Source organism: Salmo trutta, chromosome 34, assembly GCF_901001165.1.
Source record: "Salmo trutta chromosome 34, fSalTru1.1, whole genome shotgun sequence".
In the NCBI taxonomy this organism is placed as follows: domain Eukaryota; kingdom Metazoa; phylum Chordata; class Actinopteri; order Salmoniformes; family Salmonidae; genus Salmo; species Salmo trutta.
The window spans coordinates 30592492-30607648 of record NC_042990.1 but is presented as its reverse complement, the minus strand read 5'-3'; the positions used below and the strand labels follow the sequence as shown (position 1 = coordinate 30607648).

Sequence of the window (15157 nt, the reverse complement as noted above, 5' to 3'; positions counted from 1 at the left end):
TACTGTACAGCACATGTAAAAAGGTATTTGTCAATGTTCTCTAGTGGTACAAATTTGTAACAACATCCTATTGCAATATTACTTTTTGGTTATTGTACAAGAGTGGCTTTTGTTAATGAACCTATCAATGACCAATGAAAGCCATTACTGCTTTGACTTGAATGGTAAATGAGCAATCCATTTGACTTTCTGTCCCGCTTTTTAATTTTAATTTTATCGTTATTTTTTATCACTCATTTGCTTTTAACCATTTCACCCTGTTTTTACTTTTGGGTACATCTCTTATTGGTGTTGCTTGGGTTGACCAGTCAATCCGCTGCAACCTTTAATGTTGGAAACGTGTTATTTTCATTATTTAGTCCCGATCCCCATGTCCCAATCCAAATCAGTGAGCCGACACAGCACCCCCAGTGAGACGAGAAGCCAGGACTCAGCCGATGGGGCCGCAGCCAGCAGGTAGGCAGCCATCTTCTTTGTCTTACGGTTATTATACTGCATTTTTAACCAATCAGCAGTTAGGATTAGACCCACCCGTTGTATAATTAAGTGATAATGCCCGCGAAGCCAGTGTTTAGAGGATTTATTGGCACAGGTGTTATTAGGCCCAAGACTAAGTCATAGATTTAGCCGGTGTAACTTGTGGAATAGAGACCGGCTGGAATGCTGTTTTAACCAATCAGCATTCAGGATTAGACCCACCCATTGTATAATTTATTGTAACATATGGTTGAGTTGGAGTTACTGACCCAGACTAGGGCCAGGCCAAGATATAAACTGGAATATTGACTAGATGATAATATAATGAGTATGGTTCTTAACATCCCTGATGTGTTGGATGATTTCTGAAAGAAAATCCTTGACTGTTTAGATTCAGAGGTATTAAAGTAGTATTAATGTAGTATTATAGTGCCCCTTTGGCTTTAAGGAATGCTACATGCAAAATGCGTCATATGATGCATTAATAAGGCTAGTTTTTGCTCTACTGAAAGTGCTTTATCTTGAAAACCTGACTGCTGACATGCACAATTTTGGGGGATTGACTAATTGTCAAATACTTAAAGATAGTTTTAATGACCTGGTGGTTGTAGTAAAGTGACCAAACACTTTATGAGCATACTGTCACGGTTGTCGTAGGTTAAAGCGGACCAAGACGCAGCGGGGAAATGTGCACTCATCTTCTTTTTATTTAAACGGACAAGAAGGTGAACCAAAACAAACACAACAAAAACACAACGACTAATAACAGGCCGGTAAGGCAACAAAGCTATACCAAGCACAATCTCCCACAAAAAACAAACTCCTACTTATAGGACCTTCAATCAGAAGCAACGATAACCAGCTGCTTCCAATTGAAGGTCCAGCCCCAATAAACATAGAAATAGACTAGACTAGACAGAACATAGAAATACACTAACATAGAACAGTGCCCAAAAACCCCGGAATACATAAATCAAACACCCCTCTACATAGACACACACCCCGAACCACATACACCAAATACCCCCTGCCACATCCTGACCAAACTACAATAACAAATAACCCCTATTACTGGTCAGGACGTGACAGTACCCCCCCCCAAAGGTGCAGACCCCGGATGCACCTCACACAAATAAACAAAATAACCCCAAAACAAAATAAATCCCCTAAACTAAAGGGAGGGAAGGGAGGGTGGCTGCCGTCCAGACTGTAAGCCGACTCTGGAAGCTCCAGACTGGAGGCAGGCTCACTCGGCGCCGGACTGCGGGCAGGCTCACTCGGCGCCGGACTGCGGGCAGACTCACTCGGCGCCGGACTGCGGGCAGACTCACTCGGCGCCGGACTGCGGGCAGACTCACTCGGCGCCGGACTGCGGGCCGTCTCTCTTGGTTCCGGACACTCTGGACGAGGCACTGTTGCCGGAAGTTCTGGACGAGGCACTGTTGCCGGAAGTTCTGGACGAGGCACTGTCGTCGGAAGCTCGGGACTGGGCTGAGGTACCAGACTGGGGACACGCACCTCAGGGCTAGTGCGGGGAGCAGGAACAGGATGTACTGGACTGGGCTGATGCACTGGAAGCCTAGTGCGTGGGACTGGTACTGGAGGTATCAGACTAGGGACACGCACCCTAAGGCTGGTGCGAGGAGCGGGAACAGGACGTACTGGACTGGGCTGACGCACTGGAAGCTTAGTGCGTGGGGCTGATGCGAGGAGCGGAAACAGGCTGAATTGGACTGGGCTGACGCACTGGAGGCCTGGTGCGTGGTGCTGGTACTGGATATACCAGGCCGTGGAGACGCACTGGCGGTCTCAATCGCACCTCCTGCACAACTCGTCCTGGCTGGATGGAACTAGTAGCCCTGCATAAGCGAAGTGCTGGCACAGGGCAAACTGGGCTGTGCAGGGGCCTGAGCGAAATCGTGCGCACTTCCGCATATTCCGGCGCTTTCTTCTCCACCTGTTCTGGCCTAGCCAAACTACCCGTGTGCCCCCCCCAAAAAAAATTATTGGGGGTGCCTCTCCGGCTTAAACGGCAGTCGTGTTCCCCTGTAGCGTTCCCGGTCTTCGCTCCACTGTCGCCGTTCCTCCCTCTCTATTTCCACCTGTCTCCATGGGAGGTGATCCTTTCCAGCCTGGATCTCCTCCCATGTGTACATAAACCAAATACCCCCTTCCACGTCCTGACCAAACTACAATAACAAATAACCCCTATTACTGGTCAGGACGTGACACATACAATGTATCTGTGCTTCTAGCTCTCTTACTCTGACCAATGATATATCTGGCTTTGTCTCTTTGTATGGGACCTGCAGGTATAGGTAAGGACCAATGTCACTGAGTGTGTTGTCTTGTAGCTGCAGGTTTTGATACAGAGCATGTTACTGTCATTTATCTCATTCTATCATGACATTAGCACAATTCACAAGTCAACATTTAATCTCTAAACTGCTTGATGTGAAAAATTATATTTAGATTTAACTTGGCATTGTCACGGGGGTTGTGAAATGGAGACCACGACGCAGCGTGGATAGTGCTCATGTTCAATCTTTTAATGAAGACACTTGACAAAATAACTAAAAAACGACCAACACAGTCCCGTCAGGTACTTAGACTAGAACGGAAAACAACTACCCACAACCCCAAAGGAAAAACAGGCTGCCTAAGTATGGCTTCCAATCAGAGACAACGAAAGACACCTGTCTCTGATTGGAAACCATACCCGGCCGAACATGAAAACCAACACATAGAAATAGACCACTAGAACAAACCCACATAAAAACAGAAAACCCAAAATACATACAAAACAAACCCCCCTGCCACGCCCTGACCATACTACTATGGCAAATTACGTCTTTCACTGGTCAGGATGTGACAGGCATATCGAAACTCAAGGAATGTATGCATAACTTCTCATGTTACTTTAGTTTTATGCTGTTTTAAGTTCCAATCCACATTTGTAGGGAAAGATAATTCTCTAAATGGTTAACTTTTCAAAGACCATCCTTGGCCACAAAATGTCTTCCAAGTCCTGTACATTCTAGAATGCTCTGTCGAATGCTCTGCAATGCTCAACTTGATGCACAGAAGTCAACTCTCACTTCTTTAAAGATGCAGCCTAATCATAAGTCACACAGTGACATGAGGACGATTGATCTAGTTTCTACTGTCTGCACCCATAGCCAGCAGACAGGTCTATAATTAAGACGCTATAATGTACTGGCAGCTGGCTTTGCGGGAAAGCCAGTAAGCCCAATGTGACATGTGACACTCGCTCAGGTCCTGTCACTGCTCTCCTCAGGAAGCCAAGGCTACGTTCTCAGGCGTCATGCACTGCTGCAACCCATGTGTTATACATGCTTACAACTGAATGTGTCATCATAGCTCATGTTCAGCTCTTTCTCACACACCAAACCAACACTGGTCCAATTGTGTCCGATTTCTGTCACAATCTCTATCAATCATTATTTGACTCTGTCATCTGTTAGCTAAGCAGGCTGCCATTGCCGAGGTGAATACAGTGTGTTTCAGAGGAGGCTGGTGTTTGGATATATAAGAGGACAGGGTCATTGCTATGGCTGGAATGGAATAAATGGAATGTTATGAAACACATCAAACACATGGAAACCTACAATGAACCTGTCCTCCTATATGTCCACCCAACAGCCTCCTCTGGTGTGTGAGGCTGCTGTCCCCATTAGACATGATGTGTTGGTCATCGTGACGGCGTCCCATGTTGAGTGTGTCCATTTATGACTGTGTCCCATCTCAGGTCAGCGTTGTCTGGCATTAGTAAGCATCAGGCTCAGAGCGACAGGTAACATTTTCTACTCAAAGCAAGCAATGGCCCAAGCTTGTTGCCTACAGACAAGACACACATGCATACAGACAGACAGAAAGACACAGTGATAAAGACAGGAAAAAAATATTATGGCAGGTGTGTTTTAAAAAAAGAAAAAAGAAGGGTTGTTCCTTACCTCCTTGGTGACTGCTGCCTGACGCCCGCTGTTTCCCTAAATCACTGGCTTGAAAGATTTCTACTTGCATGGTTCAATGGAAATCATTTCTCTGTGATGGGACTGACAATACAGTCCTTCAGGGTGTCATCCCAGTTCAGACAGTCAGTCTGTCAGGGCGGGCGACGCGGTTGACGCTTTACCGCTCTCTACTGCCATTATGCGTGTTAAAGTGGTAATGGACATGTTCACCATTCCTGAAAGGTATTATTGAGAAGTTTAGCGGGTCAAAAACGCTAGCTACCCTGTCACAATTTGCACTTTGGGGGAGAACTTTAGAGAGTGCTCCAGTTTGTTTATACTGTAAGCAGCCCTGAATGACTGTTCCACAAACAAAAGCAAACAGAGCTTTATCACTAATGATATATATAAATATAATATATTCTTAATACATGACACATTGGTGTCATATACAGTACCAGTCAAAAGTTAGGACACACCTACTCATTCAAGGTATTGTTTTTTTTTTTAACTATTTTCTACATTGTAGAATAATAGTGAAGACATCAACACTATGAAATAACACATATGGAATCGTAATAACTAAAAAAGTTTAAACAAATCAAAATATATTTTATATTTGAGATTCCTCAAAGTAGCCACCCTTTGCCTTGATGACAGCTTTGCACACTCTTGGCATTCTCTCAACCAGCTTCATGAGGTAGTCACCTGGAATGCATTTCAATTAACAGGTGTGCCTTGTTCAAAGTTAATTTGTGGAATTTCTTTCCTTAATGCGATTGAGCATCAGTTGTGTTGTGACAAGGTAGGGGTGGTATACAGAAGACCGCCCTATTTGGTAAAAGACCAAGTCCATATTATGGCAAGAACAGCTCAAATAAGAAAAGACAAACCACAGTCCATCATTACTTTAAGACATGAAGGTCAATCCGGAAACTTTTAAGAACTTTGAAAGCTTCTTCAAGTGCAGTCGCAAAAACCATCAAGCGCTATGATGAAACTGGCTCTCATGAGGACCACCACAGGAATGGAAGACCCAGAGTTACCTCTGCTGCAGAGGATAAGTTCATTAGAGTTAACTGCACCTCAGATTGCAGCCCAAATAAATGCTTCGCAGAGTTCAAGTAACAGACACATCTCAAAATCAACTGTTCAGAGACTGCATGAATCAGCCCTTCATGGTCGAATTGCTGCAAAGAAACCACTACTAAAGGACACTAGCAATGGACATTAGACCGGTGGAATCTGTCCTTTGGTCTGATGAGTCCAAATTTTTAGATTTTTTGTTCCAACCGCCATGTCTTTGTGAGATGCAGAGTAGGTGAATGAATGATCTCTGTGTGGTTCCCACCGTGAAGCATGGAGGAGGTGTGATGGTGTGGGGCTGCTTTGCTGTTGACACTGTCTGTGATTTATTTAGAATTCAAGGCTCACTTAACCAGCATAGCTAACACAGCATTCTGCAATGATACTCCATCCCATCTGGTTTGCGCTTAGTGGGACTATCATTTGTTTTTCAACAAGACAATGACCCAACATACCTCCAGGCTGTGTAAGGGATATTTGACCAAGGAGAGTGATGGAGTGCTGCATAAGATGACCTGGCCTCCACAATCACCCGACCTCAAACCAATTGAGATGGTTTGGGATGAGTTGGACCGCAGAGTGAAAGAAAATCAGCCAACAAGTGCTCAGCATATGTAGGAACTCCTTCAAGTCTGTTGGAAAAGCATTCCTCGTGAAGCTGGTTGAGAGAATGCCAAGAGTGTGTAAAACTATCATCAAGGCAAAGAGTGGCTACTTTGAAGAATCTAAAATAAAAAATATGTTTTGATTTGGTTAACACTTTTTTCTTTACTAAACTCAGCAAAAAAAGAAACGTGCTCTCAATGTCAACTGCGTTTATTTTCAGCAAAGTTAACGTGTGTAAATATTTGTATGAACATAACAAGATTCAACAACTGAGACATAAACTGAACAAGTTCCACAGACATGTGACTAACAGAAATTGAATAATGTGTTCCTGAACAAAGGGGGGGGGGTCAAAATCAAAAGTAACAGTCAGTATCTGGTGTGGCCACCAGCTGCATTAAGTACTGCAGTGCATCTCCTCCTCATGGACTGCACCAGATTTGCAAGTTCTTGCTGTGAGATGTTACCCCACTCTTCCACCAAGGCACCTGCAAGTTCCCAGACATTTCTGGGTGGAATGGCCCTAGCCCTCACCCTCCGATCCAACAGGTCCCAGACGTGCTCAGTGGGATTGAGATCCGGGCTCTTTGCTGGCCAAGGCAGAACACTGACATTCCTGTCTTGCAGGAAATCATGCACAGAACGAGCAGTATGGCTGGTGGCATTGTCATGCTGGAGGGTCATGTCAGGATGAGCCTGCAGGAAGGGTACCACATGAGGGAGGAGGATATCTTCCCTGTAACGCACAGCGTTGAGATTGCCTGCAATGACAACAAGCTGATGTTGTGACACACCGCCCCAGACCATGACGGACCCTTCACCTCCAAATCGATCCCGCTCCAGAGTACAGGCCTCGGTGTAATGCTCATTCCTCAGACGATAAACGCGAATCCGACCATCACCGCATGTGAGACAAAACCGCGACTCGTCAGTGAAGAACACTTTTTGCAAGTCCTGTCTGTGAGGACCTGCCTCACAACAGGCCTACAAGCCCTCAGTCCAGCCTCTCAGCCTATTGTGGACAGTCTGTGCACTGATGGAGGGATTGTGCGTTCCTGGTGTAACTCGGGCAGTTGTTGTTGCCATCCTGTACCTGTCCCGCAGGTGTGTGATGTTTGGATGTACCGATCCTGTGCAGGTGTTGTTACACGTGGTCTACCACTGCAAGGACAATCAGCTGTCCGTCCTGTCTCCCTGTAGCTCTGTCTTAGGCGTCTCACAGTACGGACATTGCAATTTATTGCCCTGGACACATCTGCAGTCCTCATGCCTCCTTGCAGCATGCCTAAGGCACGTTCACGCAGATGAGCAGGGACCCTGGGCATCTTTCTTTTGGTGTTTTTCAGAGTCAGTAGAAAGGCCTCTTTAGTGTCCTAAGTTTTCATAACTGTGACCTTAATTGCCTACCGTCTATAAGCTGTTAGTGTCTTAACGACCGTTCCACATGTTCATTCTTTGTTTATGGTTCATTGAACAAGCATGGGAACAGTGTTTTAAACCCTTTACAATGAAGATCTGTGAATTTATTTGGATTTTTACAAATTATCTTTGAAAGACAGGGTCCTGAAAAAGGGACGTTTCTTTTTTTCTGAGTTTACATGATTCCATATGTGTTGTTTCATAGTTGTCACGGGTGTCGTAGGGTAGAGACCAAGACGCAGCGGGAAAATGTACAAGAACAATCTCCCACAAAAACCCATGAAAAACAAACTCCTAATTATAGGACCCTCAATTAGAGGCAACAATAACCAGCTGCCTCCAATTGAAGGTCCAACCCCAATAAACTAAACATAGAAATACAAAAGACTAGATAGAACATAGAAATATACTAACATAGAACAATGACTAACAAACCCCGGACTAATAAATCAAATACCCCTCTACCTAAACACATACACAAAACACACCTTGAACCACATAAAACAAACACCCTCTGCCACGTCCTGACCAAACTACAATAACAAATAACCCCTATACTGGTCAGGACGTGACAATAGTGTTGATGTCTTCACTATTATTCTACAATGTAGAAAAGAGTAAAAATAAAGAAGAACCCTTGAATGAGTAGGTGTGTCCAAACTTTTGACTGGTACCGTATGTCATAGAACTGCTTTCATATAGTGGATGTGATTGTGTACATGTATTGTGCCTTGTGTAATTGCGCTGGTGCAATGTATTGTTGGTTTAAACTGTCATATATGAAAGATGGGAATACAACACAGCTGTTTGTAAAGCTTCTGTCACCCTGTGCCTCATTTCACAGTTATGATTCATTGTGTGGCGTTGTGTGGCGTTGTGTGGCATTGTGTCCAACATAATGGGGATTATTTTATATTTGCCCAACCTTTTGGATTCTGCAGAACCGATAATACACATTTCTACACGTTTGCATATCTTCCCATAATCATATAACACCTCATACATTGTGGGTCATCAAGTGTTGTTTTTCCATACATAGTTATTAATCCATTTTCATATTTCCCATGACATGTTGTAAAATGTTGTACATTTGTCCCACCATAACTTAAATGTTATCTTCCTCAAATAGATATTCTGATATTTTGTCAAGAATTTATAACAGGGATATATATATATATATATCGGAAGTCGGAAGTTTACATACACCTTAGCCAAATACATTTAAACTCAGTTTTTCACAATTCCTGACATTTAATCCTAGTAAAGATTCCCTGTCTTGGGTCAGTTAGGATCCCCACTTTATTTTAAGAATGTGAAATGTCAGAATAATAGTAGAGAGAATTATTTATTTCAGCTTTTATTTATTTCGTCAAATTACCAGTGGGTCAGAAGTTTACATACAGTCAATTAGTATTTGGTAGCATTGCCTTTAAATTGTTTAACTTGGGTCAAACGTTTCGGGTAGCCTTCCACAAGCTTCCCACAATAAGTTGGGTGAATTTTGGCCCATTCCTCCTGACAGCTGGTGTAACTGAGTCAGGTTTGTTGGCTACTCCAATACCTTGACTTTGTTGTCCTTAAGCCATTTTGCCACAACTTTGGAAGCATGCTTTGGGTTCATTGTCCAGTTGGAAGACCCATTTGCAACCAAGCTTTAACTTCCTGACTGATGTCTTGAGATGTTGCTTCAATATATCCACATAATTTTCCATCCTCAAAATGCTATCTATTTTGTGAAGTGCACCAGCCCCTCCTGCAGCAAAGCACCCCCACAACATGCTGCTGCCACCCCGTGCTTCACTGTTGGGATGGTGTTCTTCGGCTTGCAAGCCTCCCCCTTTTTCCTCCAAACATAAGGATGTTCATTATGGCCAAACAGTTCTATTTTTGTTTCATTAGACCAGAGGACATTTTACTGTGGATATTGATACTTTGTACCTGTTTCCTCCAGCATCTTCACAAGGTCCTTTGCTGCTGTTCTGGGATTGATTTGCACTTTTCGCACCAAAGTACGTCCATCTCTAGGAGACAGAACGCGTCTCCTTCCTGAGCGGTATGACGGCTGCGTGGTCCCATGGTGTTTATACTTGCGTACTATTGTTTGTACAGATGAACGTGGTAACTTCAGGCATTTGGAAATTGCTCCCAAGGATGAACCAGACTTGTGGAGGTCTACAATTATTTTTCTGCAGTCTTGGCTGATTTCTTTTGATTTTCCCATGATGTCAAGCAAAGAAACACTGAGTTTGAAGGTAGGCCTTGAAATACATCCACAGGTACACCTCCAATTGACTCAAATGATGTCCATTAGCCTATCAGAAGCTTCTAAAGCCATGACATCATTTTCTGGAATTTTCCAAGCTGTTTAAAGGCACAGTCAACTTAGTGTATGTAAACTTCTGATCCACTGGAATTGTGATACAGTGAATTATAAGTGAAATAATCTGTCTGTAAACAATTGTTGGAAAAATTACCTGTCATGCACAAAGTAGATGTCCTAACCGACTTGCCAAAACTATAGTTTGTTAACAAGAAATTTGCGGAGTGGTTGAAAAACAAGTTTTAATGACTCCAGCCTAAGTGTATGTAAACTTCTGACTTCAACTGTGTGTGTGTATATATATATATATATATATATATGTATGTATGTATGTATGTATGTATGTGTGTGTGTGTATATATATATATATATATATATATATATATATATATATATATATATATATATATATATATATATATATATATATATATATATATATATATATATATATAACTTTTAAAATTTTCCACATTGAATTGCCCAACAGTCATTTCCCCTTGTTAAAACAAATGATTGTTAGTCCTGTGTCTCAATGTCGTTGCATTCGTATTTGTGTCTAAAGTTATTCCGTTGTTTGTGTGTAGTTTGTGTCAGTTCTGTTGGAATTCAGTCAATCAAGGAATTTATTTGAAATTCCAAGTCAAGAATGGAAAAACCCTAATTGAAAAGAAATGGCACTTATCTGTGAGTTACTGCAGTGGCTAACCTCCTAACCTGGCATGTATTCTCCCTTCCTCCCTTGCGCCCCCTGCTGCCCACCCGAGGACCCTGCAGTGGGACTCTGACCCCTCTGTTCTGCAGCTGCAGGCAGACTCCGAGCAAGGGTACTTACCGGTTCCTCTCTCTCGCTCCTTCTTTTTTTCCTTCTCTCTATCCTTGCTCCTCTTAGGGCGTGGTTCAATCAGAACGACTGTCTGAACACCAGGGGTGTATTCAGAGGTGTGAAACAGGCAGAACATTGCAGATAGAAATGCCATGAACAGAGCTCCTACTTGAGTCCTTACTCTACATGTCATATTGACATGTCTGCTCTACGCAGGTGTGCAACTTTCACTGGGAACGGGGGGGGACGCATTCTGAAATTGCATTTATTATTGGAATGTGATAGTTAAACAAGGCCACGGTGTGCTTTAGGACCATGCGGACGCCCCCGAGCGGTCGGGTAGGCTGTTTTGGAGTGTTTATCCCCCACTTCTGAAACCAAAGCTGCACCCCTGGCTCTACGCAACATGTTTCACATCTCTCACATCTCTGAATGTTCCACAACATTGTGCCCTACTGAATGAAGGTACTGCAGACATAAAAGGAGTGACTCACCATATTAAATGTCCCAGTGTAATGCTCTGTGACCCACTACTTCCTGTCTGTCTCCATCCAGGCGCAGGATGCATAGACTGGGGGCATCTAAGATCACACAGGTAGACTTCCTACCCAGAGAGGTGGTGTCGTACTGCAAAGAGACTCAGACGACCATCATCCATCTGTCTGAGGGTGAGCGTGTGTGAGTGTGCGCGTGTGTGCGTGCCTGTGAGTGCGTTCGTGTGAGTGCGTGCCTGTGAGCTCCCTCTCTATAACCATCTCTCTAAAAAAACAACACACCCTCTCTAGTTCAACACTTTTAAATGTTTTTATGATTCTATTAAAACCATATGAAAGCAGAGTCCACATTGATCTGATCGTCATTACTGCTGTAGTGGGCTTTACCACCTGCTTTGAAAACCTGGAGCGCTTTAAATCCATTTGATCGACGCAGCCCTCCATTTCCTGAGGGAGGGAGGGAGGGAGGGAGGGAGGGGGAGAGAGCGAGAGAGACAGAGCAGGAGGAGGCTTTTTTAAAAGAGATGCCTGCCTGCCTGCTTGTCAGTGTCTACTCTAGCTGCCTGAGTTAGAGAGAACAGACACCACATTGACTGCTCTAGGTGGAAGCAGACTGATTGTCTGGGGGTAATACAAGATGGCTGCCACTGTCAGAGGAGAGGAGCATCACCTGGAATTGTGCCTGACTCTCTCCCGCTCTATCTTCCTCTGTCTGCCTGTCTCCTCAGACTGAATGGGAACTGAGACACTACATTTGGATTATGTTAAGTCTGGATTTGGTTTGAAAGAAAATGTTTTGGAATATTTGATACATTTAATGTGAAATTGGTCAATTTAGTTTAATTATACTTGTTTGATAATGTGTTAATTACTTTGTTATAGATATCATTATTCTCAGCACGGTGTGGCTAGGGATTTAGGAAATCTTTGTCATCCACGTAATTTCACATTCACAACAAAAGAAGTTGTTTTAGCTACTGCTTTGTGACCAACAGTTTTCCCTTAGTATGTTCGTCGTTATTATTAACATGTGCTGGGATATAATACTCAACCCAATCATATTTAAAGCATCTCATTTCAATTATTTTAGAAATGTAGGGCCTTGTTAAAAAGGAGGCCACACAGAGCCCTGCTAATTTGATTGCTTCCTCCAGAACTCTCCGAAAACGATAGGGAGAGAGAGAGTGAGAGATCGAGAGAGAAGGAGAGACGAGAAAGTGGGAGAGAGAGAAGGAGAGGAGGAGACAAAGAGAGAGCACTAAACATATCCATATGGACCAAGCCCATAACAAGGCCTGCATAGTGTTAGCATTTGTATACCACTGTGGTAGCTAGCCGTAATGTAAAGCATCGGTTCTATCACCCTTATATAGCCCTGCTCTGGTCCTCCTTACCTTACCCCCCCTTCACTTTTTTTCTCCTTCTCCGGGTTCCTTGATCCCTCTGTTGGCTCCAGCTGGTGGCCATGTGATCTCAGACTTCCTGTCATTATAATGGATGTGTTTTTATTCTTTCCACTTCCTTGAAGCCTGATCAGAATTAAAAAGGCTGTTTGGAATTTCCTGTCAAGGCTGGATCATTTATTCAGCAAGTGCAACTGCTGACAGACCCTTTGATTGGCTGTTGCTCCGTGCAGTAGGGAGAGGAGGTGTGTGTGTGTGTGTGTGTGTGTCGTGGGTCGACATCTGTAAGCTAGCGCAGGTTGTCCGTGGGGAGGTGACCTCGGCCTTAGGAGACCCTGCAGTGGAGGAGATGTGAGAGGGTCTGAGTAGGTTACTCTGGCCACCTGCTACATAACAGGGTTCGCTCCTGACTGTGTGCTTGTTCAAGCAACGCCAGGAGTTCCTCTCGCTGATTGGTAAACAGACACTGCACGTGTTGGCCGCGTTCTCCGTTAGTTGGCGTTCTCCGTGGTTAGAACCGGGGTCAGACAGGTGCTGCTTGGTCTTGGAACTGGGTTCTGATGTTCTAGGTGCGGCAGTGGAATATTGGAATGTTCTTAGAATTTCTCGCTGGTGTTGGACCCCCTGTGCCAAACAGTGGTCGTTCCGAACCATTGCTCAGACAGATTAGGCAGGGCTGTCTTTAAGTGTTTTCAGATCTAGAGTACTGTAATGTCTCCCCAAGGGTTTGTGTGAATTACAGTGTCAGGGTGATTATGTGGGTGGGTGAAAGAATGGTCAAAACTGGTCATGCTCTGGAGGTGCAGAAACTCAGAATTAAGATATTATGAAATATTCTCATTCATTCTTCCTCTCTCTCTCATTCTCTCTCTCTCGCTCTCATTCTCTCTCTCTCATTCTCTCTCTCTCATTCTCTCTCCATCTCTCTGCCCTCTGGGCCTGTGAAAGGCCTTATGATCCGGGTCGGCAAGCCGAACAGTTCAGCCTAATTTCCCTGGGCTGGTGTCTCTGTGTTGTGTTAAAACTGATGTTTCTGGGAAAAGAGAGACAGAGAGACAAAGAGAGTGAAAGAGGGATAAACACAGCTGAAGACTTGCTGGGGGAATAGAGGGGTAATTACGCTTTTTAATTGTGGTGCTGTGTTCTTTTAATTGTGGTGCTGTTGGCCAAGCTAATTCTCTATGGTGTGACCTGGGCTACGTCCCAAATGACACCCTATTCCCCACACAGTGCACTACTTTTGACCAGAGCCCATGGGCTCTCCATTAGATTTGCTGCTGTTCACGGTTCGGGTGTGCTGGTTTCAAACGATGCGATTGGCCCATGCTGGGGTTCTTACTGTGAGTGGTTGTCAAGACGACTGTGGTGTAACTGATCTTTTTAAGTTGTTGAGTTTTATTGTTATCAGTGAGGCATGGCTGCTGCTCGGCAGTTAAGGGCAGTAGTAGGTCAATGGTTTAACTATGTGTTTCACCAATAAAACATCTGATAGTAGTCAGATCTCATTGGCCTGTCTAGACAACTTATTTATATACGTTTTTTTATTTTGTTTTATACTTATTTTATTATTTTATATGACATTTTATATTGAGTGGCACCAGTAACGGCCCTGAAATGCAGAATATAACAGAAAAAATGTCTCTCTTGGTGAAACTGAAGGTCTGTGGAGTTATTGAATTGCCCAGCAATGTCGCAATAAAGGTGGTCTGAATTTGAAGTGTTTGTAAGGCCATGACGATATTCAAAATGGTGGATGTCTGTGTGTGACAGGAACTGAAACTCTTTTCGCTCGCTAATTACTGTGAATGTGGACGGATGACTCAATGATTATCACATTATTTTTCAACGTCTTGAACTCTTGACCGCCCGTTTTTCTCAGAGTTCCTACTCCTTCCTTCTCTCCATGATTGGCCCTGGGGTGTCTTGTTCTGGGTGTCTGGTAGCTGTAGTAGTGTGTGTCTCTCATTTAACTTAATGCAATAAAGCTTTTAATTCCCAAAAGCGCTTTTTCCATAATGACTATGTGTTGTGTGAGCTTTGTGCAGGTCCCCTGGCCCATTGAGGGGTCAGCGGATCTGTTTGTCCTTAGTGTGCATTGTGTCACACAATCAGATTAAGGCCTAGTCATTGGAGCTTCATAAAGATGGCTCCAGGTCCTGATTGGCCTCATTATATATATGAATGAGCAGGCTTGTGGTCTGTCTGTATGACTACACATTGCTGGGTGACATAGCAGAGACATACTGTAGCCTTTCCTGTGGACTACAGACTAACAGTTCCCAGCAAACTCAGCTAGGCTACTTTACCATGTTTCTTTGTAGGATTTCACTCATTACTCTTACAGTTACATGCGTGGCTGGCCAGTGTGTTACAGTGTAGGGTGAAGTTGCCCCTAGATGCTGATCTTGGGTCAGTTTAACATTTTCCCCCACTAATAGTCAAGGTTAGGATTGGGGGAGGGGATGCTGGTCCTAGCTCTTTGCCTAGGGGAAACTTCACCCCGTGCGTGTACTATCGTGTTTGGGATCCAGGTAGTGGAATAGCCCTTTAAA

The 15157-nt window shown here is 43.9% G+C and overlaps 1 protein-coding gene across 4 annotated transcripts in view; it reads left to right on the top strand.

The window, feature by feature from the left end:
* Positions 1 to 15157, top strand: part of dync1i1a (dynein cytoplasmic 1 intermediate chain 1a) — a 163026-nt gene that overhangs the window by 4589 nt on the left and 143280 nt on the right. For 2 of the 4 annotated variants that reach the window (XM_029732589.1, XM_029732590.1), the window contains exons 4-6: positions 360 to 456; positions 10650 to 10709; positions 11264 to 11376. In XM_029732589.1, the coding sequence (XP_029588449.1) occupies positions 360 to 456; positions 10650 to 10709; positions 11264 to 11376 (270 nt within the window). Of the gene's footprint in view, positions 1 to 359; positions 457 to 10649; positions 10710 to 11263; positions 11377 to 15157 lie in introns of those variants that run through there. The other 2 variants (XM_029732592.1, XM_029732591.1) reach the window with 2 other exon arrangements.